This window comes from Ovis aries, chromosome 24 (assembly GCF_016772045.2).
Source record: "Ovis aries strain OAR_USU_Benz2616 breed Rambouillet chromosome 24, ARS-UI_Ramb_v3.0, whole genome shotgun sequence".
Lineage (NCBI taxonomy): Eukaryota > Metazoa > Chordata > Mammalia > Artiodactyla > Bovidae > Ovis > Ovis aries.
In genome coordinates, this window is record NC_056077.1 from 35,899,074 (window position 1) to 35,926,567 (window position 27,494).

At 56.0% G+C, this 27,494-nt stretch overlaps 3 protein-coding genes across 4 annotated transcripts; 2 read left to right on the forward strand and 1 right to left on the reverse strand.

Moving 5' to 3' along the window:
- The first annotated feature begins 501 nt into the window (after nucleotides 1-501).
- Nucleotides 502-5,792, forward strand: CLDN15 (claudin 15). Of its 2 annotated transcripts, none has more exons than XM_012104520.4 (5): nucleotides 502-945; nucleotides 3,633-3,797; nucleotides 4,916-4,997; nucleotides 5,079-5,195; nucleotides 5,275-5,792. In XM_012104520.4, exons 1-5 carry the CDS (start codon nucleotides 729-731, stop codon nucleotides 5,399-5,401), a joined length of 708 nt encoding a protein of 235 aa, XP_011959910.1. In that variant the 5' UTR covers nucleotides 502-728; the 3' UTR covers nucleotides 5,402-5,792. The 2 variants fall into 2 exon arrangements, with proteins under 2 accessions (XP_011959910.1, XP_027816918.1); XM_027961117.2 differs by having other exon boundaries at nucleotides 3,702-3,797.
- Nucleotides 5,793-10,416: 4,624 nt separating this feature from the next.
- On the reverse strand, nucleotides 10,417-16,983 carry ZNHIT1 (zinc finger HIT-type containing 1). The gene is made up of 5 exons (XM_004020994.6): nucleotides 16,940-16,983; nucleotides 11,565-11,735; nucleotides 11,016-11,095; nucleotides 10,741-10,910; nucleotides 10,417-10,648 (listed from the first exon to the last, which is right to left on the reverse strand). The coding sequence occupies exons 1-5, from the start codon at nucleotides 16,959-16,961 to the stop codon at nucleotides 10,627-10,629; spliced, it is 465 nt and encodes a 154-aa protein (XP_004021043.1). The 5' UTR covers nucleotides 16,962-16,983; the 3' UTR covers nucleotides 10,417-10,626.
- Nucleotides 16,984-17,590: 607 nt separating this feature from the next.
- On the forward strand, nucleotides 17,591-25,531 carry PLOD3 (procollagen-lysine,2-oxoglutarate 5-dioxygenase 3). Its single transcript, XM_042240578.2, has 19 exons — nucleotides 17,591-18,064; nucleotides 18,657-18,748; nucleotides 18,922-19,058; nucleotides 19,143-19,306; nucleotides 19,437-19,549; nucleotides 19,711-19,774; nucleotides 20,328-20,425; nucleotides 20,655-20,756; nucleotides 20,961-21,086; nucleotides 21,293-21,414; nucleotides 21,640-21,744; nucleotides 21,860-21,985; nucleotides 22,299-22,440; nucleotides 22,530-22,643; nucleotides 22,831-22,899; nucleotides 23,416-23,520; nucleotides 24,037-24,183; nucleotides 24,616-24,741; nucleotides 25,086-25,531. Exons 1-19 carry the CDS (start codon nucleotides 17,917-17,919, stop codon nucleotides 25,239-25,241), a joined length of 2,256 nt encoding a protein of 751 aa, XP_042096512.1. The 5' UTR covers nucleotides 17,591-17,916; the 3' UTR covers nucleotides 25,242-25,531.
- Nucleotides 25,532-27,494: the final 1,963 nt, after the last annotated feature.

A 27,494-nucleotide genomic window follows, 5' to 3' on the forward strand; every position in this document is an offset into this window, starting at 1 on the left:
GACCTGGTTGGAATCCTGGTTGGTTGGATTCCAAAGCCATGGGTTCCCCCAGATTTCCCATTCCCTCATTCAACCTTACTCTCCCTTGGAGACTCAACCCTGAGGTCTCTGAGTTTCTTGAACTGTTCTCACCAGCATTCAGAGGGTGGCTCAGCTGCCTTGATCCTTCCCCACCGAAAGGTGCAGGGGGCCTCTCTGTGTTCAGCCTCGGTCTCTTGCCTCAGCCGCTTCCTCTTTCCTTGCCCCTCTTACTCCATTCTCTGGCCCCCGACGAAAGCTGAGTCAGAAGCCAGCGCTTCCCCTTGGCTCCCAGTGCCTCCCATGGGAGCCCCTCCTTGGCGGCGCGTCCGTTAGTCACTCCCCGGTAAGTCCTCTCCCCCCACCCTCGAGGGGCGGGGAGCCCAGGGCAGCCCAGAGGCCAGGGGGGAGGGGGTGGACTTTTGGCCCGTTTCGTTTATTCCCTCCATCTCCTCGTCAACAGCTGCTGTGCGCGCTTGGCTCATTCCTCTGACGGACCTGCGGGGAAGCGAAGAGACCGGGGGAGAGGGCAGGAGACACACCGGAGACGGACCTGGGCCACGGAAGAGGCCGAGGCTGCAGCCTGCCTCCCTCTCTTTCCCTAGCCTGCCTGAACCACCCTCCTTGGCCAAAGCCCCCTCGGGTTCCCCCGGGGCCCAGCCCCTCCCCCTCTCTGGGGCCCTGGGCTCCCCCGGGGCCTGTGGCCCACCATGCCGGTGGCTATGGAGATCTTCGGCTTCTTCCTCACAGCTGTGGGGCTGCTGATGCTGGGGGTGACCCTGGCGCACAGCAGCTGGCGAGTGTCCACCGTGCATGGGAATGTCATCACTACCAACACCATCTTCGAGAACCTCTGGTACAGCTGTGCCACCGACTCCATGGGCGTCCACAACTGCTGGGAGTTCCCGTCCATGCTGGCCCTCTCCGGTACGGGCTGGGGAGAGCCGAAGGGAGCAGAGGGAGGCGGGAGGCTGGAGAGACCCCAGGGAGGGTGGGCGCTGCCTGTGGTTGGACCTTGGGCGCCATACAGCCCAGGGAAGCCAGATGCAGTGAGGAGACCTGCTTCCTGCAGCCAGGAGTGCTGGGGGCATCTCTCTGTCTGGAACTCCAGCAGAGGCCGCGCCACGTGGCCCCCTGCTCTAGCATGACCCTCTGTCTTTGTGGCTACAAGTGCCGGCACTGGGGCTAGAGTGCCAGCCCTGACACCTGCCCTGGACCTGCTCCGTGCCTCCTGATAAGATGAGCTTCATTTGACCCATCTGTTAAAACTCGGGTCAGAATAGCACTGGTTCACTGGGTGGTCGTGAGGATTATGTGAGATGAAATGTGCAGAAAACGTTAACACCAGGCTGGCGTCTACGCTCGCTCAATCAAATCCAGCACTTTAGTTTTGGGGTGAGAGTACTGGGGCTTGTGGGGTGAAGAGGAAACCCCACCTTGGATTCCTGGGGGTTGAGATACTTAGAAGTCTCAATAACTGCACCAGGCTTCCACTGGGGCATTGGTCTCACTGCCACGGCGAGCTCTAGAAGGCTGTTTTAAATGGAGACCTCTTGCACGTCTCAGTATGCACTGTAGTCAGGGATGTGTGTGCATATGTGTTTGGGGTTGTTGGTGGGCTGGAGCCTACAGCTCTTTTGGCTCCAAAAGGCCCTCCCTGGTTCCTGGAGCTCATGCTGTGAGCAGTACGCATCACTCCCCAACCCGTGGAGCCCTTCAGTCGGCCCGGCCCTCACCAGTGCGCTGCAGCTCCCGTGCCCTCACTGGGGGCTGCTGGAGCCATCATGCCCTTCCAGGGTCCCCAGCTGCAGGGGCCGGGTGGCAGGGGAAGGAGCTGAGGCCAGCATGCCAGGAAACTGCCTCCCCGAGTATCAGAGATGCTATGAGCTGCTAGGGAGTCTGGGTGGGTCTCCCCTGCCCCTACTATTCCCAGGGTCTCCTGAGGCAGCTACAGGGGCTTCATGCTCTCATCCCATCCAGGACCCGCCCTCCCCCCGCCAAAAAAAAGAACTTCTATGAAAGCTGAGTACAATCTGGGTCAGACACCAGGATCGGACGCCAGACTGGTGGGTGGGCAGGAGGGACATTGGCTGCAGCCACTCAGCAGCGTGGTGTGAGGAGGGGCCCCACTGGGACTGCTGCTCTCATGACTGCGCACAGAAGACAACGAAAGGCGGAGATGCAAGGGCGAGCGAGCCGGGCGGGGAGGGCAGAGAGCACGCAGCTGTCCAGGGATGGGCTGAGGCTCCCGGCATCATCAGTGCTTTGCGTGCACCATTTCAGTGCTGTTTACAGCCCCGCCATTGGCAGCATTAGTAACCTCATCTCAGGAGCAGGAAAACTGCATGGTGACCTGCCCTGAGCCACCCAGGTGGTTGGGGGGCTGGAATTCAGAGCCAGCCGATACTCCGTTCCCAGGCTAGTTCTGGTCCTGGGGGGGTCCTGTCACTTACTCACACCGCAGCCACGCAGCTGCTTATGGGCCCTTCAATAACGTCTCCTTATCTACAAGAGCTCCCTGGGGATCCGGAGCTGGTCTGCCCAGGTGGGGATGGGTGGGTGGGTGGATGGGTAAGTAGGGGGAGAGGCTGGGGGAACTCCAGAGGAAGTGACCGGAAAGGAGAAAATGCTCCCAGGGAACTTTGCCCCTCCTCCCTGCCCCCCAACTCTGGGCCACTTCACATCTTCCTGGCAGGGGCCCAGCCTTTCCCCTTCAACACGGGTGGCACTGCCCCACCCAGGGAAGGGGTGCAAGGTCCTTGGGAGTGCTTGGCAACTGTCGAAGACCTAGGAGGAGGAAGGGGGCCCAGAAAGGGAGCAGCCGTTTCCTTCCTTCGGCTCTGAGGAAGGAGCATATGAGCTAGGCTTGCCTCACACCCGTCCTAGGCCCAGGTATCCCACCTTCCAGATTAGAAGCTGCCACTGCTGCCCCCTATCGGTCACTCCGGGAAGAGGCTGGGTTCAGGATGTCAGGCACTGTGCAGGGCGATAAATGGGACCTCCCAGATGTGAGCAAGGGGAGGGGTGCTCACAGAGTGTAGTGTCTGTAACACCCAGCAGAGCATGGCGGTTCTCAACTAGTGGTAGCTTTTTGACAATATCTAGAGATTTTGATTGTCCTGTCTGGGGGGACTGCTATTGACGTCTAGTGGGCAGAGGCCAAGGATGCTGCTAAATACCCTACAATGCAGGGACTTCCCTGGTGGTTCAATGGTTGAGGTTCCCTGCTTCCACTGCAGGGGGTCACCAGGTTTGATCCCTGGTCAGGGAACAAAGATCCTACATGCCAAGTAGTGTGGCCAAAAATTTAAAAAAAAAAAAAAAAATCCTGTAAAAGGAGTATCACCCCCAGGACAAAGCATTATTAGCCAAAGTGTCTAAGTGGCGCTGAGCAGAAGCCTTGTAACAGAGGTAGAGGCGAAGTGCACCTGGAGGGTCGAGGGGTGCGGAGGTAAGCTCCTGGGAAGGAGGGGGTGTGACCCCTCAGATGGGATGGGGCCCAAAGAGGAAGCAGAGGACTTGAGGGCTTGTAGGGACTGACTGTCACAGGCTGGAGAGCAGGCGGAGGGGAAAGGGCCGGCTCTGGGACCCATGGCTGCGCCCCGCTTCCCCAGGGTACATCCAGGCCTGCCGGGCGCTCATGATCACCGCCATCCTCCTGGGCTTCCTGGGCCTCTTCCTAGGCATGGTGGGGCTGCGCTGCACGAACATTGGGGGCCTGGAGCTCTCCAGGAAAACCAAGCTGGCGGCCACCGCAGGAGCCCTACACATCCTGGCTGGTAATCGGGGGAAGTCATGGGTGGACCCCGCGCTGCAGTGGGAGGGGGTGGTGCTGCAGTGGGGGTGGGATGGACAACCCAGACCCCAGGGTTGCCTCACCTTCCCCTTTGCATTGACACCTGCCCCCTCTCCCTGCTCACCCCACCCCCACCCATACTCACCAAATCCCTTGGTTACAAATCAGTCCGTTAGCAATGTTTCTTGAGCCTGCACTAGGTGCTAGGCATGAGCAAGGTGTGGGAGGGAATCCAAAGGTGAGAGTTCCTGCCCTCCAGCGCTTACAGTCTGGCTGGGAAGATCAGAGCTAGGGCGTGCACGCACGCACACACATACACACACACTGTGCACAATAACAGTACCACAAGACTTGCCATCCCTTTTCAATTTGCAAAACATGTCTGTGCACATCCCCTCACAACACGCCTGTGAGATAGAGCAGGTCTTGTCCTGTTCTCCAGATGTGGACACAGGCTCAGAGAAGCCAGGCGGCATACTGGAAGACACAGCCCCAGGGGCCGGCCAGGCTGGACCACTAGTCCAGGAGCCTGGCTGGCTTCAGGCCTTCATGCACTGAGCCATAAGGCCTAGGAAATGGGTGTCAGCGCAGGCAGGGCTGATCAGGGAAGACTGCTTGGGCTTTCGAGGATGGGTAGGAGCTGGTGACAGAGAAGGCAATGGCACCCCACTCCAGTACTCTTGCCCGGAAAATCCCATGGATGGAGGAGCCTGGTAGGCTGCAGTCCATGGGGTCGCTAAGAGTCGGACATGACTGAAGCGACTTAGCAGCAGCAGCAGCAGGAGCTGGTGAGCAGATTCCTACTGCAGAAACTGTGGTCCAGGCACTAGAGGTAGGAGGGACAGGGCAGGTGTGGGATAAACAGAGGGAAGAGGGGCCGAGGAGCAGAGTGGAGGCTAGACAAGAAAGGTGGGCTGCAGTGTGTCCTGGGTGCTGGATGGAGCAGCCTGCCGTTGACGTAGGAAACAGAAGTGAGTAGCTGGCGAGAGGAAATGAAAGGGATCCGATGAAGCTTGCTCTTGGACTTGATGCCCATGTCCTTTCTCTGGGCTGCCCCTTCCTCCGCCAGGCCTAGCTGGGTTCTCCGGTTCCTCCCCCCAGGTATCTGCGGGATGGTGGCCGTCTCCTGGTATGCCTTCAACATCACCAGGGACTTCTTCGACCCCTTGTACGCCGGAACCAAGTGAGTGTGGGGGACAGCGGGTGGGTGGGTCTCAGTGCGACTCCTGAACTAGCGCCACCTGCTCACCGTCCTCGTCCCCAGGTACGAGCTGGGCCCTGCCCTCTACCTGGGCTGGAGCGCCTGCCTGCTCGCCATCCTGGGCGGCATCTGCCTCTTCTCTAACTGCTGCTGCTCCCAGGACCGGGACCCCGCCGCTGGGTAAGGGAGGGCGCGCCGCGGGGACGGAGTGCGGGGCAAGGGCCGCACATCCTTCTGACCGGGTCCTCTCCCCGGCCAGCGTCCAGCTTCCCTACAAAGCCCCCGTGATACCGGCCGCCAGCCTCGCTGCCCGCCTGCCCGCCGCAGCCTCGGATGAAGAGGGCGACAGCAGCTTTGGCAAGTACGGGAAGAACGCTTACGTATAGGCAGCCGGGCCTGTGGACCCATTCCCTTCCCACTGCCCGCAGTGGAGAGGGGTCCCTGGAATACCTGGGCTGCGGGCGCGGGCCCCTGCTCCAGGTTATCGAGTTCAGGGCCAGCCAAGCTCTGGCTCCGCCCCCTGCCCGGAAGCCACACCCAGCTCTGGCCTCAGGCTCCGCCTTCCCATGGGAGCTCCGCCCTGGCTACGCCTCTTTCCTCTGGTTCTCCGGATGCTCTGTGGCCAACAACCGACCTCCTGAGAACTCATCTCTGGCCTCTGAGGCTGGACCCCTCTTAACCTTCTGAGTCTAGGTTCCGGGCCGTTAAACGGTTCAAGGCGTCCCCGAGTGTTTGCAGTCTGTATAAATTCATGCGTAAATAAACTTGTGAACTGTTCTGGGGTTGAAGGTGTCATGAGGCAATTGACCCAGCAAGGGGTGGCTGAGGCAACACCCAGGATCACATCAGTTCCTGGACCCCAGGCTGTCACCTGTCCACTGCCTTTGGACTGCCCCATCTGGCAAAGGAGGAAAGGAGTTGCAAGTAGTTTGTAGAGTGTGGCATTCTCACAACTACTGATAAGGCCCAATAAGGAGCAGATAAGGACTGGAATAGCAGATACCCTCTGGCCAGACTGATAACAAGTCATTCCTTTTACTCTGGACCTTTCTCACAGCTGCACAAGGACATGATTGGTCTAGAGTTTCTTTACCTGGACCTGAGAGTGGATATCAGAAATTGACAAGCCCTTTGAAATGGTGTCAAGTCAGCCAGGCCTGGAGCAAGTACATTTTTCTGGGGATGGTTCAGTAACTTCCAGAAAAGGCACTGGAGGTCTGTTCAGAGGCCTGTGTATTGGTGGTGTGCGTGTGTGTGTGTGACTGAATGGTATCCAGCTCAGACGTGGCTACGGGGCCGTGGGCATGCTTGGCACAGGCCCAGCCAGCACCAAGCAGAGCCGGTACACACTTGAAGCAGGAAACTGAGGCTGAGGGAAAGAAGCCTGGCATCCAGTGTTAGGAGCAGAGAGCAGGGTCTACCCTGGCACCCATCCCGTCGTGCTGCATACAGGACCGAGTCCCTTGGCGGTGGCGTGGCACTTAACCTTCCTTTGATCCCATCTGCTCACCTGCACTGACTCTCCTGGGATGTAGAGACCTCCCACACCTGCGTTCCAACTGGGCCCTCTCCTGAGCTTCAGGAGTCGTGCAGCCCTCGAGTGTTGTCACCAGGCTGGGTGAATCCATCACTTTCCCCCCAAATCACAGTTTCTTCCAGGCCAAACTCTTGAGCCTCATAGAGCAGCCTCTGGCTGCTCCTTCACTTCCTCTTCACCACCTTCCCCTCAGCTGGCAGCCAAATCATATCAGTTCTCCACAGAGCTTTCCACTTCCACCGAGTTCTCTGCCTTGTCCCGCCTGGTGTTGGGTCCAGCCCCCATCCCCAGACTCTGATGTTAAGAGAACCCGCTTAAGTGAGCGTTGTGACCCAGTTCCCATTCCTCCCTATTCATCAGCCTGCCCTGGCAGCAGCACCCTGGTGCTGCAGGAAAAAGACAAAGACAATTACACCGTGGCACGCTGCCTGGCCCTAGCCCAATTTTTTAAAAAAAAATCAATTTGGCTGCATCAGGTCTTAGTTGCCACACTCCACACTCGTGGGCTCTTTATGGCAGCAAGCTGGCTTCTCTCCAGTTGTGGCGCACCACCTTAGCCGCCCTTCAGCATGTGAGATGTTAGTTCCCCGACCAGGGATTGAACCTTCGTCCCCAGCACTGGCAGGCAGATTAACCTCTGAACCACCAGGGAAGTCCCTAGCTTGCCTTTCTATCCCCATTTCTTACTATTCCTCCATACATCCATGGTCTCCCAGTAAGCTGGACTGCTCACGTGGACACACACATTCGAATCAGGGCTTCCTACTGGGCTCTGCCCAGAACACATGCTTTTTATGCTATTCCCTACCCCTTCCCCCCCAACACTCGGCTTTCATACCATTTGTGGCTGTCCCCAGGCCAAGTCCAAAGTCCACGTGGAAAGGACTGTACAGAAACATAGACACTGGGAAGCGGGTTTCACGCAGGCCCTCAGTGTAACAACCTGCAGGACAGGCCCTGGGCCACGTGATGCTGACCTGCCTCTTCTCACCCCTTCCCCCTTTCAGGAAAACCAACCTGAGCCAAGTTTCACATTCGAGCCTTGACTGCGTGCCTTCATATGACCATGGGGTTAAGTTTTGGTTTCTTTGTCCATCAAGCAGGGTCACACGGCTATAAACGGCTATCGAACTACTTTTGAACCCTTTTTAACATTATTTTCTTCTTTGCTAGAAGCTACAGAAGCAAGATCTGGTCCCTGCCCTCAGAGAACTCACAGGCTGGGAGCAGACAAAAATGCAGACAGCTAGTTACCACGTAATGGGCAAGGTGCTACGGCTGCTTGTTCCAAGAAGCCTCTGATTTCCAAGGAACTGGCTATAAAAAAGCTCAACAAACTGCTTAGGTCTTGGGCAATGAGGTCAATAGCTGAGCACTCACCGAAAACCAGGCACTGGGCCTGGTACAGTCTCTAGTCCTCTGATTTCTGGGAGGTGGCTGTAACAGTCAGAGGGGCAAAGTGGTCTGTCCAACCTTGTAAGCAGCACTAATAATTAGTAGTACAGTGAAGTGAAAGTGTTAGTTGCTCAGTAGTGTTCGACTATTTGCGGCCCCACGGACAGCCCACCAGGCTCTCTGTCCCAGGGGGTTTCCCAGGCAAGACTACTGGCACGGGTAGCCATTTCCTTCACGGGATCTTTCTGACCAGGGATTGAACCCAGGTCTCCCACATTGAAGGCAGATTCTTTACCATCTGAGCCACCAGGGATTTCCCAAAGACTCAGGTATTTCCCGAGGTGGGGACCAAGTGTCCACTAGAACATAGAAAGCTGGCAAAAACTGCTCAATATTTTCCTTGAGGAATTATAGTTTTAAATTAGGGTCTGGAGATCCTTCCCAGAAAAGATCAATAAATGATTTGTAGAGCCAGTTAGCATGAGGTGGCCCCGGGATCCTATCAAGGCCAGCAGACGAAGACTGTGTGTGTCAGAGTAGACAAATCTTACACCATGCGGAACAACAAATATGAAACAAACAAATATGAAACAAAGTCAGTACACTTAGGAAACAAACCAAGGAGACAGTGCTGACTCAGCAGCAATCCAACAGGAAATCCGGAGGAGGTGATCACAGCGAAGCACAGGTGTTCCTCAGCCAAGAAATGGTCTTTTTTTTTGTCACACCGTGCAGCTTTTGGGATCTTAGTTCCCTAACCAAGAATCGAACCTGGGGCCCAGCTGAGTGAAAGCACCGAGTCCTAACCACTGGATCGCCAGGAAATTCCTTCTATTTTCTTTCTTGAGTGCACTTCTTGGCAGAGAGGAAAATAGAAAGGCTAGGACCCAGGAAGGTTTCCCTGCCTGAGAGCAAGATAATTAATCTAGGCCAAAGAGTCAGCAGCCAGTAGACTGAATTCCTGATGTCCCAGTTACTATTGCTGTCCAACCAACCATCCCAAGGCTCAAAGGCATAAACTGTTTTATTATACACATAGATCCTGTAGGTCAGGAATTTAGAGCAGAGATGGCCAGTGTCTGCTCCAAGATGTTGAGGACACAGCTAGGAAGACTCAAATGGGTGAGGGTGACTTATGTCTGGGGTTTGGAATCATCAGGAAGCAGCTTCACTACTATGATGGAAGCCTGGGCTGGGAAGGCTTGAAGGCTTGCTCACCTGGACCTGCCAACGGGAGGACCTACACACAGAGGGCTTCCTCACAGCATGGCAGCTTCAGAACGCCTGGATTTCTTACAAAGTAGCCGAGGGCTCCAAAGGCAAGTATCGAGGGACAGGGCAGAAGCTGCACTGTCTTTTACCACCTGGCCTTTCACGTCCCATGATCACTCTTCTACCGTTGTCTACTGGGCCAAGCAGTTGTTAGGTCTGACCAGATCCCAGGGGAAGGGGACCAAGAGCCACTTTTTGATGCTTGAAGGATAGTAAAAAATTTTACAGCCATTTCTGAAAACCACCACGCTGAGGATTGTCTCTTAAACCCTGTCCTTACCACCATTCAACACGACGCTGTCACCCAACACCACTTGCCCAACCACCAGTCTCCAGAAGAAAGAGCAAGCAACTTCCCAGGAAGAGACTGGTAACACCTTGCGAGAAAGCCCAACCACAAGAAAGTCCCCCAAAGCGGGGAGAAGAGCCTAAGGCGGCCCCTGATACCAGCCTGGCTGGATCTCACTAATATCTTATTGAAATAACCTGTGTCACAGATATTTCCTAAGCATCTGCTTTGCTATGTTGCAAAGAGGTACTCAGCCTCAAGACAGCAGCTCCGAGGCGTTTTTCAGCTCACGGCTTATAATCCACTTAGAAAAGGTGTGGGTTTAAGAAGCTCTAGGGCCACAAGGTTATATTAATAGCATCAGGGCCTCCAAGAACAGAGGCCTCTGTACCATGAACTCCCTGACGCTTCCCAGAAATGTCTGGGTTTTCTCTACTACTACTAACTTCACACACCACAGTCCATGATAAGACGGGCTTCCTAAGGACAACTTGGATGGGCGGCACCAAGGACAAGGGCCCAGTCTCTCCCCTTTGGGTAAGAATCAGAGACAAAGACAGGGCTGGCTCCTTCTGTGTTACCCTTCTACATTCCCATCCCCAGCCCTCACTCCACTTTCCCATCACCAGTCCTGGGACTCAAAATACACTCAGAGGAACTAGAGAAAGAAAATGCAAAAAAAAACTAGATCAATAACCAAAAAAGCGACCAAAAGCAGCAGCCGAGAAATGCAATGACATAGCGGAAGAATAGGACAGCATCTCTCCTGGTCAGGGACCCAGAGGGGCAGACAATGGAAGGAGTGATTGACAGGTAGGAGGAAAAGACACAGAGCAGCGAGTTCGAGAAACAAGGGACCCACCAGCCTCACCCCCAAAATCCCACAGAACCACCCGGGCAGGCTCCTCCTCACACGAGACCTTTTATTACAACTGCACTCTGAGGGCTCAGGCACCACCCTGCCTCCGGCCCTGGAAGCGAGGCTGGTCTCCCTGGAGGACAGGACATGGGCTTTGCTGGGCTGCCCTCTTGCTCCGGGAGGAGCATCTTTTCCTTCGGTGACGCTCTCTCTGCAGCTGGGCGATGCACGGGGCCTTCCTCTCTGGGGACACCCAGGATCACACAGTCCACTTCAGGCACCTGCGGGCAGAGGAAGCCCTGGATGAGCAGAGGGTCCCTAGGCTGCTGGAGGGAGGAGGGGGAGGGTGTGGGCCAGGGGAGGCCCCTCTCACCTGGTCTCCTGGTGGGTGCCCAGACAGCGCACAGTGCAGTACCGGGCGCCACAGCTGACACAGGTGTAGGGGGAGGGGAAGCCGCAGACAGCACAGAAGGGGCGCTGGGGCCGGGACGGGGGTCCTGCACAGGCCGTCAGGTAGTTAGGGCCCTCAGCCACACTCAGGTTCTGCAGAGACAAGGGGGCAGGGCCGGCTCTGACTGCTCCACCCACACAGGGATCTCGCCAGGTGCATCCCTGCCCCGTGGGGTCCTCCCAGCCAGCTCCTCTCACCTGCTCCTCCAGCAAGGCCTGAAAGTTTTTTCGGAAGCGGAGTTTAAAATGATCACCTCGCGTTTTCTTCTTTTTCTTTCCTAGACATCAAGGGCGATGAGTTACTTGGCCCTCACCCAGGAAGACACCGGCTTCTCTGCCCCACTGTTCCCAATGCCCCTGTGTCCCTTCCCTGCCCAGGTGCCTGCCAGGTTCTAAGCTGGCCTCTCTCTACCATCCTTCCCTGCCTCCCGCTTCTCCAACCCGAGCCTTCCTCCATCTCCACACTCCTGATACCTAAAGCTCCACATCAGAGCCAGAGGCAATCTTAAGGGCTCATCTCCCCCTGGCTTCTTTATTCTACACACAGGAAAGGAAACTGAGGCAGAGACTGGGAGAGGGCTTGGCTGAAGGGAGCCAGAGGAGCTCGCAGGCCATCCATCCCCCAGCCCGACATCCTTACACAACCCTGACCCAGCCAGGCTCTTCCCTCTTCCTGCAGCCTTGCCTCCCGGGCCTGCCCCACCACCACCACCCCACGGCGCCCCGTTCCTCCTCTACCCGCCTCACCAGTATCTGCGTCGTCATCAAACTGAGGCAGCCGCTTGCCCAGCTGGGGGAGGCCTGCGTGGGGGTCGTCCTGGAAGTTGTCATTCTCCAAGGCCTCGAGCTGCCTGTTGATGCGGCGCTGCCGGGCTGCCCGGTCCAGCACCCGCCGCTGTCCAGGGTCCTGGGAGCGAACTAGATGGGACAGGGCCACAAGAGTTACGGGAGCAGAGAAGAGAGACGCTGGGCAGCCTCGGCTCTGGGCCGTGGGTGGAAGGAAGATGTCCAGGGGGTGGGAGCCACAGTTCTCTGACCTCACCCTAGTCCCCAAACCCTTGGCCCCTGGATCTCCTCCCAATGTATCGCCCATTCTGGCTGCTTCCTTCTCAGCCACCTAAGACCACTGTCTCAGCCATTCATGCCTGGTTTCCATCCTTTGGGCCCCATTCTTTCCTCCCAATCCCAGACCTGGGCAGTGAAATGTCTCCTAGAGACCTCTCATTGCTGGCAGAAACCACACAACTGTGCCGGTGGAGACCACAGTGCACTTGGCTTTCCCAGGCACCACCGGGACCTTGAGGCACTCAGCCTTTACGCACAGCAATCTCATTTTCCAGCTCAAAGGACAAGCCACCACAGAGAGATGCTTATCCATCAGCCCACGCTCAATCATGACTGCACGGGTACCCCCGTCTCCCTCCATTCCAAGTGGATGCACCCGCAAGTCCCACTGCTAAACCCAAATCCTTCACTCTGAGTTCAAGTCTTCCCCCTCCCTTGCATCTTCAACCCCCACCCCCACCCCCCACTCAACTGGTACTTTCTCCTCCATAGGAAAACCTGCTGAATTCTCATGTGTCTAACTTCACAGCCACTCTGCTGTGAGAGCACAGTCCATGTGACGTTTTATTTCCCTACCTCTCTTCCACTCCAAACTCACCCCAAGCAAACCAACTCTCACTCAACGGGAACCAGTCACACTCAGGACAGCTAATGTAATGGATAAATGGGTGTGAGTTCTGGCTGCTCCACCAGTCAGCTGTCCCAAGCTAGCAGAAGTTGGTTCGTGAGGTTTATGGAAAGAAGATGTCACCATAATATAAAAGTGCAAAGTGCAATAAATGCTACAGCAAGAATGACCTAAAGGAGCTCCCTGGTGCTCCAGTGGTTAGAACTCTATGCTTTCAGTGCTGTGGGGCCAGGTTTGATCCCAGGTTGGGGAACTAAGATCATGGATGCTGCATGGTCTGGCCAAAAGAGGAAAACTCAGAAGAGCTAGCTAAGACAATTAATGAAGGTGGCTACATTAAACAATAGACTTTCAGTGTAGACAAACTAGCTTCTATTAGAAGAGGCCATCCAGGACTTTCCTAGCTAGAGAGAAGTCCATCCCTGACTTCAAAGCTTCAAAGGATAGGCTGGCTCTCTTGTTAGGGGCTCAAGTGGCTGATGACTTTAAGTTGAGGACAGTGCTCATTTACCAGTCTGAAAATTCTAGGCCCTCAAGAATTAGGCTAGATCTACTCTGCCCTTGCTCTATAAATGGAACAACAAAGCCTGGATGACAGCACATTTGTTTATAACATAGTTGACTGAATATTTGAAGCCCACTGTTGATACCTACTTCTCAGGAGAAAAGATGCCTTTCAATGTACCCAGGCACTCAAGAGCTCTAATGGAGATGTACAGCAAAATCAATGTTGTTTTCATGCCACAATACTATTCTGCAGCCCACGAACCAAGGAGTAACTTTGATTTTCAAGTCTTATTATTTAAGACATGTATTTCATAAGGCTGTTGCTACCATAGATAATGATTCCTCTGATGGAGCTGGGCATAGTCCATGGAAAACCTCCTGGAAAGGATTCAGAATTCTAGATGTCATGAAGAACATTTGTGATTCATGGGAGAGGGAAAAAATATCAACACGAACCAGAGTTTGGAAGAAGCTGATTCAACCCTCAAGGATGACTTAGGAAGTAACTGCAGACGTGGTGGAAATAGTGAGAGAACTAGAATTAGAAGAGGAGCCTGAAGATGGGACTGAATTGCTGCAATCTTATGATACAATTTTCATGGATGAGTCAAGAAAGTGGTGCTTAAGATGGAAACCACACCTGGTGAAGATGTTGTAAAGATTGGTGAAACGACAACAAATGATTCAGAACGTTACATAACTTAGTTGATGTAAAACCCTGGCAGCGGTAGGGTTTCAGAGGATGAACTCCAATTTTGGAAGAAGTTCTATTCTGGATAAAACGCAATCAAGCAGTATTGCAGGCTACCGAAAAATCCTTCATGAAAGGAAGAGTCAACCGATGTGGCAAACGTCACTGCTGCCTTATTTTAAGCAATCGCAACAGCCCCCCAGCCTTCAGCAACCACACCCTGATCAGTCAGCAGCCACCCACACTGAGGCAAAACCCTCCAACAGCAAAAGTGAAAGTGAGTGAAGCCGCTCAGTCCTGTCCGACTCTTTGCGACCCCATGGACTGCAGCCTACCATGCTCCTCCATCCATGGGATTTTCCAGGCAAGAGTACTGAGTGGATTGCCATTTCCTTCTCCAGAGGGTCTTCCCGACCCAGGGATCGAACCTGGGTTTCCTGCATTGTAGGCAGACGCTTTACCATCTGAGCCACAAAGGAAGTCCAACAGCAAAAAAGGTTACAATGTGCTGAAGGCTTAGATGATGGCTAGTGCTTTTTAGCAAAAAGTATTTTTAAATTAAAGCATACACAGGGACTTCCCTGGTAGGCCAGTGGCTAAGACTGTTCTTAGAATGCACGGGACCCTGGGTTTGAACCCTGGTCAGGGAACTATTAATAGATTCCACATGCCACAAGTAAAAAATAAAAGAAAGATCTCACATGCCACAACAAAGACCCAATATAGCCAAATAAATTTCAAAAAAATATTTTAATAAAGCATATATATTGACATAATGCTACTGCACACTTAATTGACTACAGTGTAAACATAATTTTTATATGCAATGGGAAATCGAAAAATTGGTGTGACTCAACTTTATTGTGATACTCACTTAATCACGGTGGTTGAGAATCAAGCCTGCATATCTGAGGTCTGACTGTACTAATCTCTCTGCATAAAGGGAATCCTTTAATCTTTACATCAACCTTATGAGACAGCTATCACTATCATCTCCAGTTTACTGGAGTTCAGAGGTTAAGAAACCTGTCCAAAGTTCACACAGCTAATAAGCAGCTCCTGGGTCAGAACTCAAGCCCAGAACTGCCCAGCATCAAAAAAATCCTCTTGATCACTGCACTATACTGCCTCCCTTCCTAGTACCAGGCGGTGCCCTGGGTTCTGGGAAGACAACCAGAGTTTAACATCAGGTGGGGGATATAAATGATCACATCAACAAGCACAGTACAGGAGAGTATATGCTAGGATGGGGAAGTGCAAAGTACTACGAAACACACAACAGAAACACATGGCCTGTTCTTGGGGTGTGTGTTAGTCACTCTGTCCTGTCTGACTCTGAGACCCTATGGACTACAGCCCACCAAGTTCCTCTGTCCATGGAATTCTCCAGGCAGAGATACTGGAGTGGGTTGCCATTTCCTTCTCCAGGGCATCTTCCCAACCCAGGGATTGAACCCGAGTCTCCTGCATTCCAGACAGATTCTTCACCGTCTGAGCCACCAGGTCTTGGGGTAGTCAGGAAGCTTTTCCAGGGGAAAGTAAGCCTAGGTTGAGGCCTGACTGATGGACAGCAGTTAGCCTGATTGGAGGAGGGGAACGTGTCTTAGACTTCGGTACCAGCATGAGAGAAGGCCTGGATCAAAGACTGCAGTGTCTTCAATACATTTTTTAAAGTTCTATATGGCTGGTATTATAAAGTATGTAGGCAGGGGATATGAAGTCAGTGAAGTCATTCAGTCGTGTCTGATTCTTTGCGACCCCATGGACTGTAGCCCACCAGGCTCCTCCGTCCATGGGATTCTCCAGGCAAGAATACTGGAGTGGGTTGCCATTTCCTTCTCCATGGGATCTTCCCAACCCAGGGATTGAACCCAGGTCTCCAGCATTGCAGGCAGACCCTTTAACCTCTGAGCCACCAGGGAATCCCTTCAATGAAGTCAGGCAGACCATTAAGAATATTACCTTTAAGTGTCTATATGAATTTGGATTGGGGAATCATATTTTATTTTTTGGCTGCACTGCAAGGCTTGTGGCATCTTAGTTTCCCAACCAAGGATTGAACCCAGGTCTTGGCAGTGAAAGGTCCTTAGGGTCCATTCCACTAGACCACCAGGGAATTTCCTGGGCTTGGATTATGGTGAGGGTGACAGAGATCCAGTGAGGGGTTTTAAGAGGACATGACTGGATTTATTACAAGTCAATCTGGTAGATTGCTCCCACCCTCACCACTTTTTATCTGGATTACTCAATAGCTTCCTAACTGGCCTTCCAATCTCTGGACCTGTGCTACATAATAAAGCAGCCACTAGCCACATGAGGTTATTTTAGTTTAGATGTAGATTAATTAAGATGTAATTCATTAAAATGCATGCAATTTTAAATTAAGTTCCTCAGTCTAACCAACCACATTTCAAGTGCTCGATAGTCACAGGCGGCCATTGGCTGCCATACTGAATAGTGCTGATTAAAAACATTCCCATCATCCCAGAAATTTCTACCGGACAGCGTGGCTATAGCCCCTCCAATCCACCCTTTGCACTTAAGTCCTCTTCTAAGAGATAAATTTGTTTGCGTCAATCCCCTGCGTTAAAAGCCGTTGAAGGTTCTTCACTGCCCTCTCCATAGAGTTTAAACTCGTCAGCAGTGTTTAAAATGCCTTTCAAGGGGACCTTTCCCTTGTCCTCCAGCCTCTCTCTCCTCCACAAGCCCTGGAACTGTGAACTTGATTTCCTAAGCGATCTACGTTTTCTTGCTCTCCTGCCTTGGCGCCTGCAATTACCGCTGCAGGGAAGGAGTCCCCACGCACCTGCACGAAGCGAAACCATAACTTTCAAGACATAGTCCAAGCGTTTTCTTTCCCTCCAAGCCTTCCCTATCCTCTCCTTCCCAGAAGTTGGGCTGGATGCCACTCCTCCCTGAGTCCAGGAGCTTTGCATCCCTCTACCATAGCACGTATCACTCTGAAACGTAATGGTAGATCTGCGTGTCGGCCCGCTCCCGGAAAGCAGCTCTTGGATGCAAAAGATCTTCCTTCTTTCTTCATCCCCAGCGCCCGGTTTGCAGCAGGCATGAATAAAACGTGAACAGAAGGGGAGCTGCCCCGGGTTTAGGGGGCTGTCAGTACCCGAGCGCCGGAGGAGGGATTTGAGACTAATAACCGGGTGAGGGAATCCTCGGCCAGGTTCGAATCTGAGAGGAAGAGAGTGGGACAACAGCCAGAAGCTCACTTACCCGAAGTTTTCTTCTCCACCATTTCCACAACACAGCTGCAAGATGGACCTACTGCGCACGCGTGCTAAATCACGTGCAGTGGGTCGGGGCATCATGACGTCCGGCGACGAGTGCTCCTGCGCGTGCGCGGAGTCAGCCCACAGGTTTTTGACTAATTACGCGGTGTTCCCTTGGAGACCAGAAAGCTTTCCGCCATATTTTTTACGGGCAAAACTACTTCCGGCCTCGGTGCAGCTGTGTTATTTCGGAACCCCCGAAATGGGTCATTTTAAAGAGACGGTGCCAGCGATCTTTCAAGAAACGTCATTTTCCTTTGGCCCTTCCGAACGTAGAATCATCACAGAGGCAGCCCCTGGAGCCCCTCCCCCGGGCCGTGGAGATGATGGGCCAGAGTAGCGAAAGAAAATGGGCAGGCTTAAGTGGGAAGTCCCAGAGGATCCTCTGCCAAAACCTCAACCCCCAGCCCTCCTGAGACTGCAGCCTCCTTGGCCCCCTCCGTCCCTGCCGCCGTCCCCTTTCGGCGCGGCCCCACTGCCTAGCTCTCCCGGTCTTCCGCCCGGCTGCTCCAGGCTGGGCTGTGGCAAAGACCCGCCTCCGGGTCCTCCTGGACCCTCAAGGGGTCACTTCCCCTCTCCGCGTTTCAGTTTCCTCAAGTGTTAGGCTGGCAGGGGGCCGGGCTGGCTCTGAAAGAACCTCGGCTCGGGATCGCCAGCCGCACTCCCTGCCCTTCCCCCGCCTCCGGGCCGGGCGCCCCCTCCGCTCGTACAGCTCTGCCGGCGGCCTGGGACAATCCTCGCCTTGTCTAGGGCTCCGGCATCTGGAGTTTTCTGTAACCTCCGGCTACGCCTTTTTTTTTTTTCACCCCCAGGGCGGAGCCCCAACTGGGCTCCTCCTAGCTGCTGGCCGTACAGTAGCCCCGGTCCTTTTTCTAGAGCCCCTCTCCCGAGTTGGGATCCAAGGCAGACAGCCAGAGCCGGATGCGGGCCTGTGTGCAGCTCGGCCCGCTCTCCGCCATGGCCTCGGGCCCGGGACTCCGGCCCCTGCTACTACTGCTGCTACTGCTGTCGCCGTCTCCTGCCGCCTCGGCCTCAGATCGACACCGGGGCAGCGATCCCGTCAACCCAGGTGAGAACCCCAGGAGGGACGACCGGCGCTGGGCTGACGTGTCTGCGGGCTTGGGCCGGGGAGGGGGATCTAGGCTGGCCTCTCCCTCGGTCAGCGGGCTCCCTAGGGCTGAATCACACGATGCCTCGCCCAGAACTGGGGTGTCCAGCTACCCCTCCGCTCCACTTCGCTCACTGACCGCGAATTTCTGAGTGTTACTAGCATTCCGCTCTCACTGGGGTTGACGTTTCCCTGGGTTAGAATAATTTAAGAAGGGATAAGGGAAAAGAGGGTATGCTTCCCTGGTGACTCAGACGGTGAAGAATCCGCCTGCAGTGGGGGAGACCTGGGTTCGATCTCTGGGTCGGGAAGATCCCCTGGAGAAGGGAATGGCAACACACTCCAGTATTCTGGCCTGGAGAAGTCCATGGACAGGGGAGCCTGGTGAGCTACAGTCTATGGGGCCGCGAAGAGCCAGACACCACTGAGCGACTAACACACACACAGGGTCAGGAGCAGCGTTGGGGGTGGGGGAGAGTGGGGGGAGGGGAGGTGGTCGGTGATCTGAGTACATGGGGCAGCAAGCTGGGTGCTGAGTCCTGTCTGGTGACAGAAAAGCTGCTGGTGATCACCGTGGCCACAGCGGAGACAGAGGGATACCGGCGTTTCCTGCAGTCAGCGGAGTTTTTCAACTACACTGTGCGGGTGAGGAGAGGAACACCCTCCCGGGCCCCTCGAAGGGGTCGGGATGGCGCCTGGACCCCCACCCAGAGTGGGCCAAGGGCTGGATGCCTGGGACCCTCCGGTGAGCCTGGTAAGGGCGATGAGCCCACCTGGCCACCTGAGACCCTCCCTGGCATTCTGGGTCTTCCCCACAGACCCTGGGCCTGGGAGAGGAGTGGCGAGGCGGTGATGTCGCCAGAACGGTCGGTGGAGGACAGAAAGTCAGGTGGCTCAAGAAGGAAATGGAGAAATATGCAGAGAGGGAAGATATGGTCATCATGTTTGTGGACAGGTAAAGGGGAGGGGGCGGACAGAAGGGGAGAGGATAGGGAGATTCCTAGTGGCCGTCCTCCTCATCGCCCTCTGCCTCCCTCAGCTATGATGTGGTTCTGGCTGGCGGCCCCTCGGAGCTGCTGAAGAAGTTCATCCAGAGTGGCAGCCGCCTGCTCTTCTCCGCAGAGAGCTTCTGCTGGCCTGAGTGGGGCTTAGCAGAGCAGTACCCTGAGGTGGGCACAGGGAAGCGCTTCCTCAACTCTGGTGGTGAGTGGCAGAGGGTCCAGCAGTGGTGGGGAATGGAGTGTCCCAGGTGCTTGAGGGCGGGCGAGGGAGTGGGGACCGGCCCTGGGACACTGGGGAGTCTGGGAGTCAGCGCATCCTCTCCCCCTGCCAGGATTCATCGGCTTCGCCCCCACCATCCACCAAATCGTCCGCCAGTGGAAGTACAAAGATGACGATGACGATCAGCTCTTCTACACTCGGCTCTACCTGGACCCAGGACTGAGGGTAGGGAGAGGCCGAGAAGGGCCCCCATCCCCGCAGCTCTGGGGGGTGGCAGGCCCTAAGGAAAGGAGTCAAGAGGCTTTCAGAAAGACACAGAGAGGAAAGAGTGGGAAGAGATGTCTCAGCTCCTCTTTAATTCACTGCCCCTACCTCATCCCATCCAGGAGAAACTCGGCCTTAGTCTGGATCATAAATCGCGGATATTTCAGAACCTCAACGGGGCTTTAGGTGAGGAGACAGCAATGAGAAAAGGGACGATGAGAGAGGCTGTTAGGGATCCTGAATGTGGGCGGGGCTCCTGGTAGATCAGGGGTGAACTTCAGCTCACCTCTGTGTTAACTTCAGCAAAAGTCTGAATGGCCCACAGAATAAGGTGCACTCTGCTACCAGGAATAGCAGCAGCCCCTGTTGTACACGTCCATTGCTACGTGCCAGGCTCTGGGTCAGGGTTTTCCTTCTTGAATTTCATTGAACATAACAATCCTATGAAAGGCGGTCTGTGATTACCCACTGGTTACATATGGGGAAACCACCTCCCTGCGGGGCCAGAGACTTCCCCGGGGGGCACAGGTAGTAAGTGATGGGGCTCCCCAGGTGGCAGCAGCCTGGCCAGTGCCCTCAGAGAGAGACGTTATCCCATCCCTGCCCCATGGACCACGGTCCTTCATCCTCTAGAACACCTGGGTACCCCCACCACCACCACCTCCACTGTATTTAGAAGCACCTGCTGATTGGCAGTTTCTAGAGTAAGGGAGTCTAAAGCCTGGACTTTCTTCCCCAGATGAGGTGGTTTTAAAGTTTGGTCGGAATCGAGTGCGTATCCGGAATGTGGCCTACGACACGCTTCCTGTTGTAGTCCATGGGAACGGTCCCACGAAGGTGCTCCAATCGCTTCTCCCCTCAGCCCAGCCCCTGCCCCAGTCAGTCCTGATCCCACAGCCCCCCAGTTTCCTCCAGGCCTTCCGAGCCGTGAGACCTCCCCGGCCCCGGAAGCGCAGGAGCTGGAAGAGGTTCTCTGTGCCCACGCTCCCCCTGCCCTTCTCCGGTCCCTGCCCCCACCTCCCTCACCCCTGGCCCCACCTCAGCTTCTCACCGCCTCTCCCAACAGCTCCAGCTGAATTACCTGGGAAACTACGTCCCCAACGGCTGGACTCCTGAAGGAGGCTGTGGCTTCTGTAACCAGGACCGGAGGCCACTCCCGGGGGGGCAGGTGAGGAGGGGGTGCCAGGGTGGGTGGGAGAGTGCTCTGAAGCAGAGGGTACCAGGAGGGTGCTGGGCAGTAGGGGTGGAGGCAAAGCCCCTGGAGATCCCCCCGCCTCCCCACCCTCCACTAAACTTGGCAGGGTGCGGAGGACAAACTGGGTAGGGGAGCTGGGCTTTCCTCTGAGACCTGTCACATTGTTGAATCTTCCAGCCTCCCCCCCGGGTACTTCTGGCTGTGTTTGTGGAACAACCTACCCCGTTCCTGCCCCGCTTCCTCCAGCGGCTGCTGCTCCTGGACTACCCCCCCGACAGGGTCACGCTCTTCCTGCACAACAACGTGAGACACCCCGACTGCCAGCCTCTCCCTCCCAAGGGACCTCCCCACCCCTGCTGCCCAGATCAGACTTCTCCCCACAGCCCAGACTCCTTCCTGTAGCCTTTCCTCCTGCAGGAAGTGTTCCTCCCGCCCCGTCCTGTCCCTTAGATGCCACCTTTCTGCCCTCCCGGCGTCCCCACTCTAGTCTCTTCTCCCCGCACCTCCAGGAGGTGTACCACGAGCCCCACATCGATGACTCCTGGCCCCAGCTCCAGGACCACTTCTCTGCTGTGAAGCTGGTGGGGCCCGAGGAAGCCCTGACCCCAGGAGAGGCCAGGGACATGGCCATGTGAGTGAGCCTCGGGCGGGGCGCCTGCACCGTTCCCTCCCTTCCCCTGCTCCCCACGGTCTTTTTTTCCTCCCTCCTGACTTCCAGCTGGTCAGCTTCCTTCTACTCCCTTTCCCTCCTCTCTCTTCCACGGGTTGCGGGTCAGGGGAGTTCCACCCCCTACCCAGCCCCCGCCCCCCCCCCCACCTGCTCCTGTTCATCTGTGTTTTGGTCTGTTCCCTCCAGGGACATCTGCCGGCAGGACCCCAAGTGTGAATTCTACTTCAGCCTGGACGCTGACACCGTCATCACCAACCCGCAGACCCTGCGCATCCTCATTGAAGCAAACAGGTCTCTCTCACCGGGCTTGGCCAGAGGGCCCCCAGATTAGTCCCCAGGGAACCTCACCTCCCGCTCTGGCCATGGGGCTTGCCTCCTCCCTGCCCTCATCTGCGCTTGTCCACAGGAAGGTCATAGCGCCTATGCTGTCTCGCCATGGGAAGCTGTGGTCTAACTTCTGGGGGGCCCTGAGCCCCGACGAGTACTACGCGCGCTCGGAGGACTACGTGGAGCTGGTGCAGAGGAAGCGAGTGTGAGTCTTGCAGCCTCCCCCAACCCAGGAGCCCTCCCAGACCCCTCCATCCTGCCCCAAAGGCCCGAACTCGGGGGCCCCATGTGGCCACCACGAAGGCGTGCTGGGTTGTGGGGTAGCTAAGGACTGATGGTGGAGCCGGGTGTGAGAGGGTTGTGACCAGCAGGGCTTCCCTGGGGAAGCAAGAGGGACCTCGCAGCTCTCAGCTGCCGAGGGAAGGGGCTCCAGGGGTGAACTGGGCAGGACGGTGGGGGGGGGCAGGGGGCCGCCCGCAGGGGGCACCCACCTAGCTGACCCCTGTGTGGGCCTCCAGGGGCGTGTGGAACGTGCCCTACATATCCCAGGCCTACGTGATCCGTGGGGAGACCCTGAGGATGGAGCTACCCCAGCGGGAGGTGTTCTCGGGCAGCGACACCGACCCAGACATGGCCTTCTGTAAGAGCCTTCGGGACAAGGTGAGGGGGCCTGGGGCTCCTGGTGGGGGCGCTGGGGGGCAGCACGCTGGCTCCCCATCGCCCTCCTTACACCCTCTGCCCACTGCCAGGGCATCTTCCTCCACCTCAGCAATCAGCATGAATTTGGCCGCCTCCTGGCCACCTCCCGGTATGACACGGACCACCTGCACCCTGACCTCTGGCAGATCTTTGACAACCCCCTGGTGAGTCGGCAGCCCCTGGCTCAGATGGTTCGGGCCTTCCCTGAAGGGGAATGCCACGCCCCGGCCCCATCACACGCGCGTGCGCACTGGGCAGGGTCGCCTGCCGCCTGGGCAGGGGTCCTCCCAGGTGGGAGCAAGTGGTGTGAAGAGGGCAAAGGTCAAGGAGCACCCCCCCACTCTCCCCTAGGACTGGAAGGAGCAGTATATTCACGAGAACTACAGTCGGGCCCTGGAAGGGGAGGGGCTCGTGGAACAGGTGAGCCCCGCTCAGGACCCCGGCCCAAGGGGATGGCCGCTGCCCCTGGGGCCCACCACCTGGATGAGGGGTTCTCCCAGGGTCCTTGCCCAGGTGCCTGGGGGTTTTCTGCTCAGGCAAGACAAAGGCAAGGGCTGAGTTGATAGGCATGCAGCCCCCAGCCCAACATTCATCCCAGTGGTCCTCCCTTGTCCGTTGGGTGTGTTGGTGTATGGGTGAAATGACATTTTTTAAAACGAGGTTGAAAACCACTGTCCCAGAACCCAGGGCTCCAGCAACCGTGCTGTCTGTGCCGAGTTCTGAGCACTGCTCTCACCTTCTCTGGCCGCATCGGTCCCCTTCCTGACTCCCCCGACCAGCCCATCCCCACGCTCAGCTGCCCGTCCCTCCACGTTCTCTCCTGTCCTGGCTTACCTTTCTGCTCCCTGCTTTCTGTCTCCTCCCACTGGCTGCCTGTCCCCTTCTGGAGCATCACCCAGCCCTGTTTTCTTCTTCCCCTGCCCCGTCCTGACTCAGCCCTGCCCAGACGTGTACTGGTTTCCTCTCCTGTCTGAGCAAATGTGCGATGAGCTGGTGGAGGAAATGGAACACTACGGCCAGTGGTCAGGAGGCCGGCATGAGGTGAGGGGCCTGGACCGCGGAGGAGGGGGCCCCCAGGAGGAGGGAGGGGGCATTTCCCTGATTGAGGGAAAATGGAATCTGGAGAGTGGGAACAGAGAGGGGGTCCCCGAGCAGGAAAAGGCAGACAGGGGGCACCTCTGTATTCTTTCATTCCACCGTGCATTCAAGAAATACTCCCTGGGCAGGTCCTTAGACACCAGCCCCTGACCTGGACGTGCAGGTGGAGCTCTGCCCTCCACAGCCCCACCTGCCGTCAGTAGCAGCAGGGAGCTAGCTTCTGAAGTCTGTGATGGACAGCCTCAGTGCTGCGGGAGTCACAGGTGGGAAACTTGACCCAGATGCGGGGGGACCGAGGGCTTCACAGAAGAGGTGACATCTTCGCTGAGACTTAGAGGAAGGAGGTGTGAGTCAGCTAAGACGTGGCGGAGACTTCCAGAAGGAGGGAGCGCAGACTTCCAAGGCCTGGGAGCAAGAGGAGGAGAAGTTGGCACCACTGCGTCAGCTCTGTACCCACAGGACTCTAGGCTGGCGGGAGGCTACGAGAACGTGCCCACTGTGGACATCCACATGAAACAGGTGGGCTACGAGGACCAGTGGCTACAGCTCCTGAGGACGTATGTGGGACCCATGACCGAGAGCCTGTTCCCCGGCTACCACACCAAGGTGGGCCACTGCACGCCACCCCTGCTCCCTCCTCCGCCTTCCCACACCTGTGCTGGCTGGACGGCTCCACACAATGCCTTTTGGCCTGTGAAACATTTAAATAGGCCCCATAGAGTGAGATCCGGGCTCCCCTGGTGGCTCAGATGGTAAAGAAGCCGCTTGTGATGCAGGAGACCTGGGTGGATCCCTGGGTCGGGTGGATCCCTGGGTCGGGAAGATCCCCTGGAGGCGAGCACGGCAGCCCACTCCAGTGTTCTTGTCTGGAGAATCCCATGGACAGAGGAGCCTGGCAGGCTGCAGTCCATGGGGTCGCAAAGAGTCAAACACACAGAGTGAGACCTTGCAGGAGGGAAGCTCTGGGGGAGCAGCCCCCAGGGAGCAGTGAGAACCCTCCCGGCCATCCCCCCAGCCTCTCCTCCCCTGTGCCCGCAGACCCGGGCGGTGATGAACTTCGTGGTCCGCTACCGACCGGATGAGCAGCCCTCTCTGCGGCCGCATCACGACTCATCCACCTTCACCCTCAATGTCGCCCTCAACCACAAGGGCCTGGATTATGAGGTGAGTCCCTACCCTCCACTCAGGGTTCCCCCGGGCCCCTCCACACACACAGACACACACGCACTCCCCTCCCCCAGGCCCTGTGTCCAGCCCCCTCACAGGCACGGTCACCTCCCTGCCCCTTGTCTGCCCTCGTCACATCTCCCAGTGACCTCTGGGGTCATATTCTGGACCCCTTCTGGGCTGGCTACCCCCTGTGTCCTGTGTCCCCCATCTGCCGATGCTCACCCCTCTTGTCCCCTCCCTCCCTGATGCCCAGTTTGGCCTCTCTCGCCTCGGGGCAGCTCACCACCCAGTCCCCACGTCTGCGCACTCTCCAGCCCCTTCCCCTCTCGTCTCTCCAGGGAGGTGGATGCCGCTTCCTGCGCTACGACTGTGTGATCTCGTCCCCCAGGAAGGGCTGGGGGCTCCTGCACCCGGGCCGTCTCACCCACTACCATGAGGGGCTGCCCACCACTCGGGGCACCCGCTACATCATGGTGTCCTTTGTCGACCCCTGACACTCAGCCACTCTGCCCAGCCTTCCGTGCCATCGTGCCTTCCCGCGCCCTGCCTCCTGGGGCGGGGTGGGTGTGGACTCCTCGCCTCCTGGGTATATGGGGTCTGTGTGCCTGGGACTGAATGTGTCGCCTCGCTGCCCACCACACGGCCCTCAGGAAGCTCAGGGAGCCCCCTGTCCTGTTCCCCGGTCCCCAAGGGCTCATGGGGACAGGACCTCTGGGGGTTCGCTACATGATAAATTATTGTTTCTCAGTCTCCCTCTCAATAAAGGAGGGTTTGTAATTCTTGAGCCCATTTATTGTTTCATTACCTGTGGACCCCTTGTCCATCCCACCACCCAGGGCAGAGGGGACACCGAGGGTGACCCCAAAGGAGAACTGAAAAGGAGAAATGACAGAAACGTGATATTAGAGCAGAGTGGGAATCTAGAAGCTTCCTTGTCATTCCAGAGCTCGGGAGGGGTGTGTTGGAGGCCAGACCCAGAGAAGGACTTCCCCTGTCAGGATGAGATGAGAGGCCCCCACTCCCGCACAGCCCCCAAACTGTCGTCCCCTATTCTCTCCTCACCTGATGGCATCTTCTCCCATGCAGAAAGGATGAGAGAGGCACAGCCCTGAGCTAGGGTCCAGGGATAGTGCTGGGACACGCATTGTAGGAGGGAAGACAGGGTGGAAACTTATTGAGAGCGCTTGGACCTCAGCTTTTAGTCACATGGTATCAGGAGAGGGGAATCTGGAGGGTGAACCCAAGAAAGCTTCCTGGAAGAAGGGGAAGGGAAGCAGCCTTGAAAAAAAAAAAAAGACCTCCTAGAGCTGGTTTTGCCTCTAGTCTCAAGCATCAAAAGCTTGCAGAGACCCCTGGAGGTACCCTGAGGACAGCAGAGCAGGCCCCTTTAGCCTGGTCCTCCCCAGCCTTACACCAGCTGCCTTCCTGTGTTGATCTCCCAATGTTCCCTGGCGGACGCCTTTTAAAAATCAAGCACCTGTCCTAGGACATTTCCAGCTTCTAACAGTCCACTTGCATCCACAGCTAAATTGTCCTTCCTTCCTCCTACCCAGATTCCCAGGAAAACTTCATGCATGAAACCATCCTTCCATCCTTCCTGGACCCCTGGGTGGGTCACCTTCCCACGTGGACTGAGCGTCTCTCTGGCTAGACTCTAAAGTTCATCTCACCCAGGCCCCCACCACCCTCATCACTTGCCCTGTGATGCGAGTGGGCTGAGCAGGGATAGGAGGAAATATCCCTCTTAACAGAAGGTCCCTGGTCAGTGAAGCTGCATAGGTGTGAGGCCAAGGACAGGGGCAGAAAGGGTGTGTCAGCCTAAGCCTATCCTGTCTCCACCCTTCATTCACAGAGCGTCTCCCATGCGCTGGGCACCCATCTTGACGGCTGCAGTGATGAGCACAATTTTTCTGTTGCTCACGGTGTGTGGGAGACTTTGATCAGAAAATTGCCATGATGGGAGACTTGCCTGGTGGTCCAGTGGTTAAGACTTTGCCTTCCAATGCAGTGGGTGTGGCTTTGATCCCGGACTGGGGAGCTAGGATCCCACATGCCTTATGGTCAAAAAAGCAGAATGTAAACAATAAAAGCAACATTGTAACAAATTCAATGAGGACCGTAAAAATGGTCCACGTTAAAAATCATGGTGATGGAGAGAAAGTATTCTGTGCCAGGAGAGAATGTGATGCGTGACAGAGGCTTCTGACAGTTGCGTGTCAGACTTCCGTAAAAGAAGTGACATTTAACGTGGCTCAGGACTTCCCTGGTGGTCCAGTAGTTAAGAATCCACCTTACAATGCAGGGGATGCTGGTTCGATCCCTGGTCGGAGAACTAAGATCCCACATGCCACAGAGAAACTAAGCCCATGCAGCTCAACCCCTGGCTCCTCTGGACGGGGAACTCTTGTGCCAGAACTATAGAGTCTGTGTGCTGGAATGAAAGGTCCTGCTTAACACAGCCAAATGAATAAATTAAAAGATAAAGAAGTGACATTCAAAAAAAAAAAAAAAAAGACATGTCCTACCAGTGAGGAGGGTCAAGATGTAGGGGTGGGGAAATCAGCATCATCATAAAATACTGAGTTTAAGATGGGCTCAAGGATGTTTGTCCAAGATGGGAAATAGCGCCAACATGTTGTAGGAACTAGAAACGAGAAGTGACCTTTAGGGACTTCCTTGGCCAGTCAGTGGCTACGACTCCCTCTCCCCAGTGCAGGGGGTCAGGGTTCAATCCCTGGTTGGGGACC

Excerpts from the sequence above, each read along its gene's own strand:
- CLDN15 (XM_012104520.4), top strand. The coding sequence starts at position 729 with ATGCCGGTGGCTATGGAGATCTTCGGCTTCTTCCTCACAGCTGTGGGG. Across the intron at positions 4,998-5,078 it reads CCCTTGTACGCCGGAACCAA|GTACGAGCTGGGCCCTGCCC; the intron begins GTGAGTGTGGGG and ends CCTCGTCCCCAG. Across the intron at positions 5,196-5,274 it reads GACCGGGACCCCGCCGCTGG|CGTCCAGCTTCCCTACAAAG; the intron begins GTAAGGGAGGGC and ends CTCCCCGGCCAG.
- PLOD3 (XM_042240578.2), top strand. The coding sequence starts at position 17,917 with ATGCGGGCCTGTGTGCAGCTCGGCCCGCTCTCCGCCATGGCCTCGGGC. Across the intron at positions 22,644-22,830 it reads AGATCTTTGACAACCCCCTG|GACTGGAAGGAGCAGTATAT; the intron begins GTGAGTCGGCAG and ends ACTCTCCCCTAG. Across the intron at positions 22,900-23,415 it reads GGGAGGGGCTCGTGGAACAG|CCCTGCCCAGACGTGTACTG; the intron begins GTGAGCCCCGCT and ends GTCCTGACTCAG.
- ZNHIT1 (XM_004020994.6), bottom strand. The coding sequence starts at position 16,961 with ATGGTGGAGAAGAAAACTTCGG. Across the intron at positions 11,096-11,564 it reads TGATGACGACGCAGATACTG|GAAAGAAAAAGAAGAAAACG; the intron begins GTGAGGCGGGTA and ends CTTGATGTCTAG. Across the intron at positions 10,911-11,015 it reads AGGCCTTGCTGGAGGAGCAG|AACCTGAGTGTGGCTGAGGG; the intron begins GTGAGAGGAGCT and ends TTGTCTCTGCAG.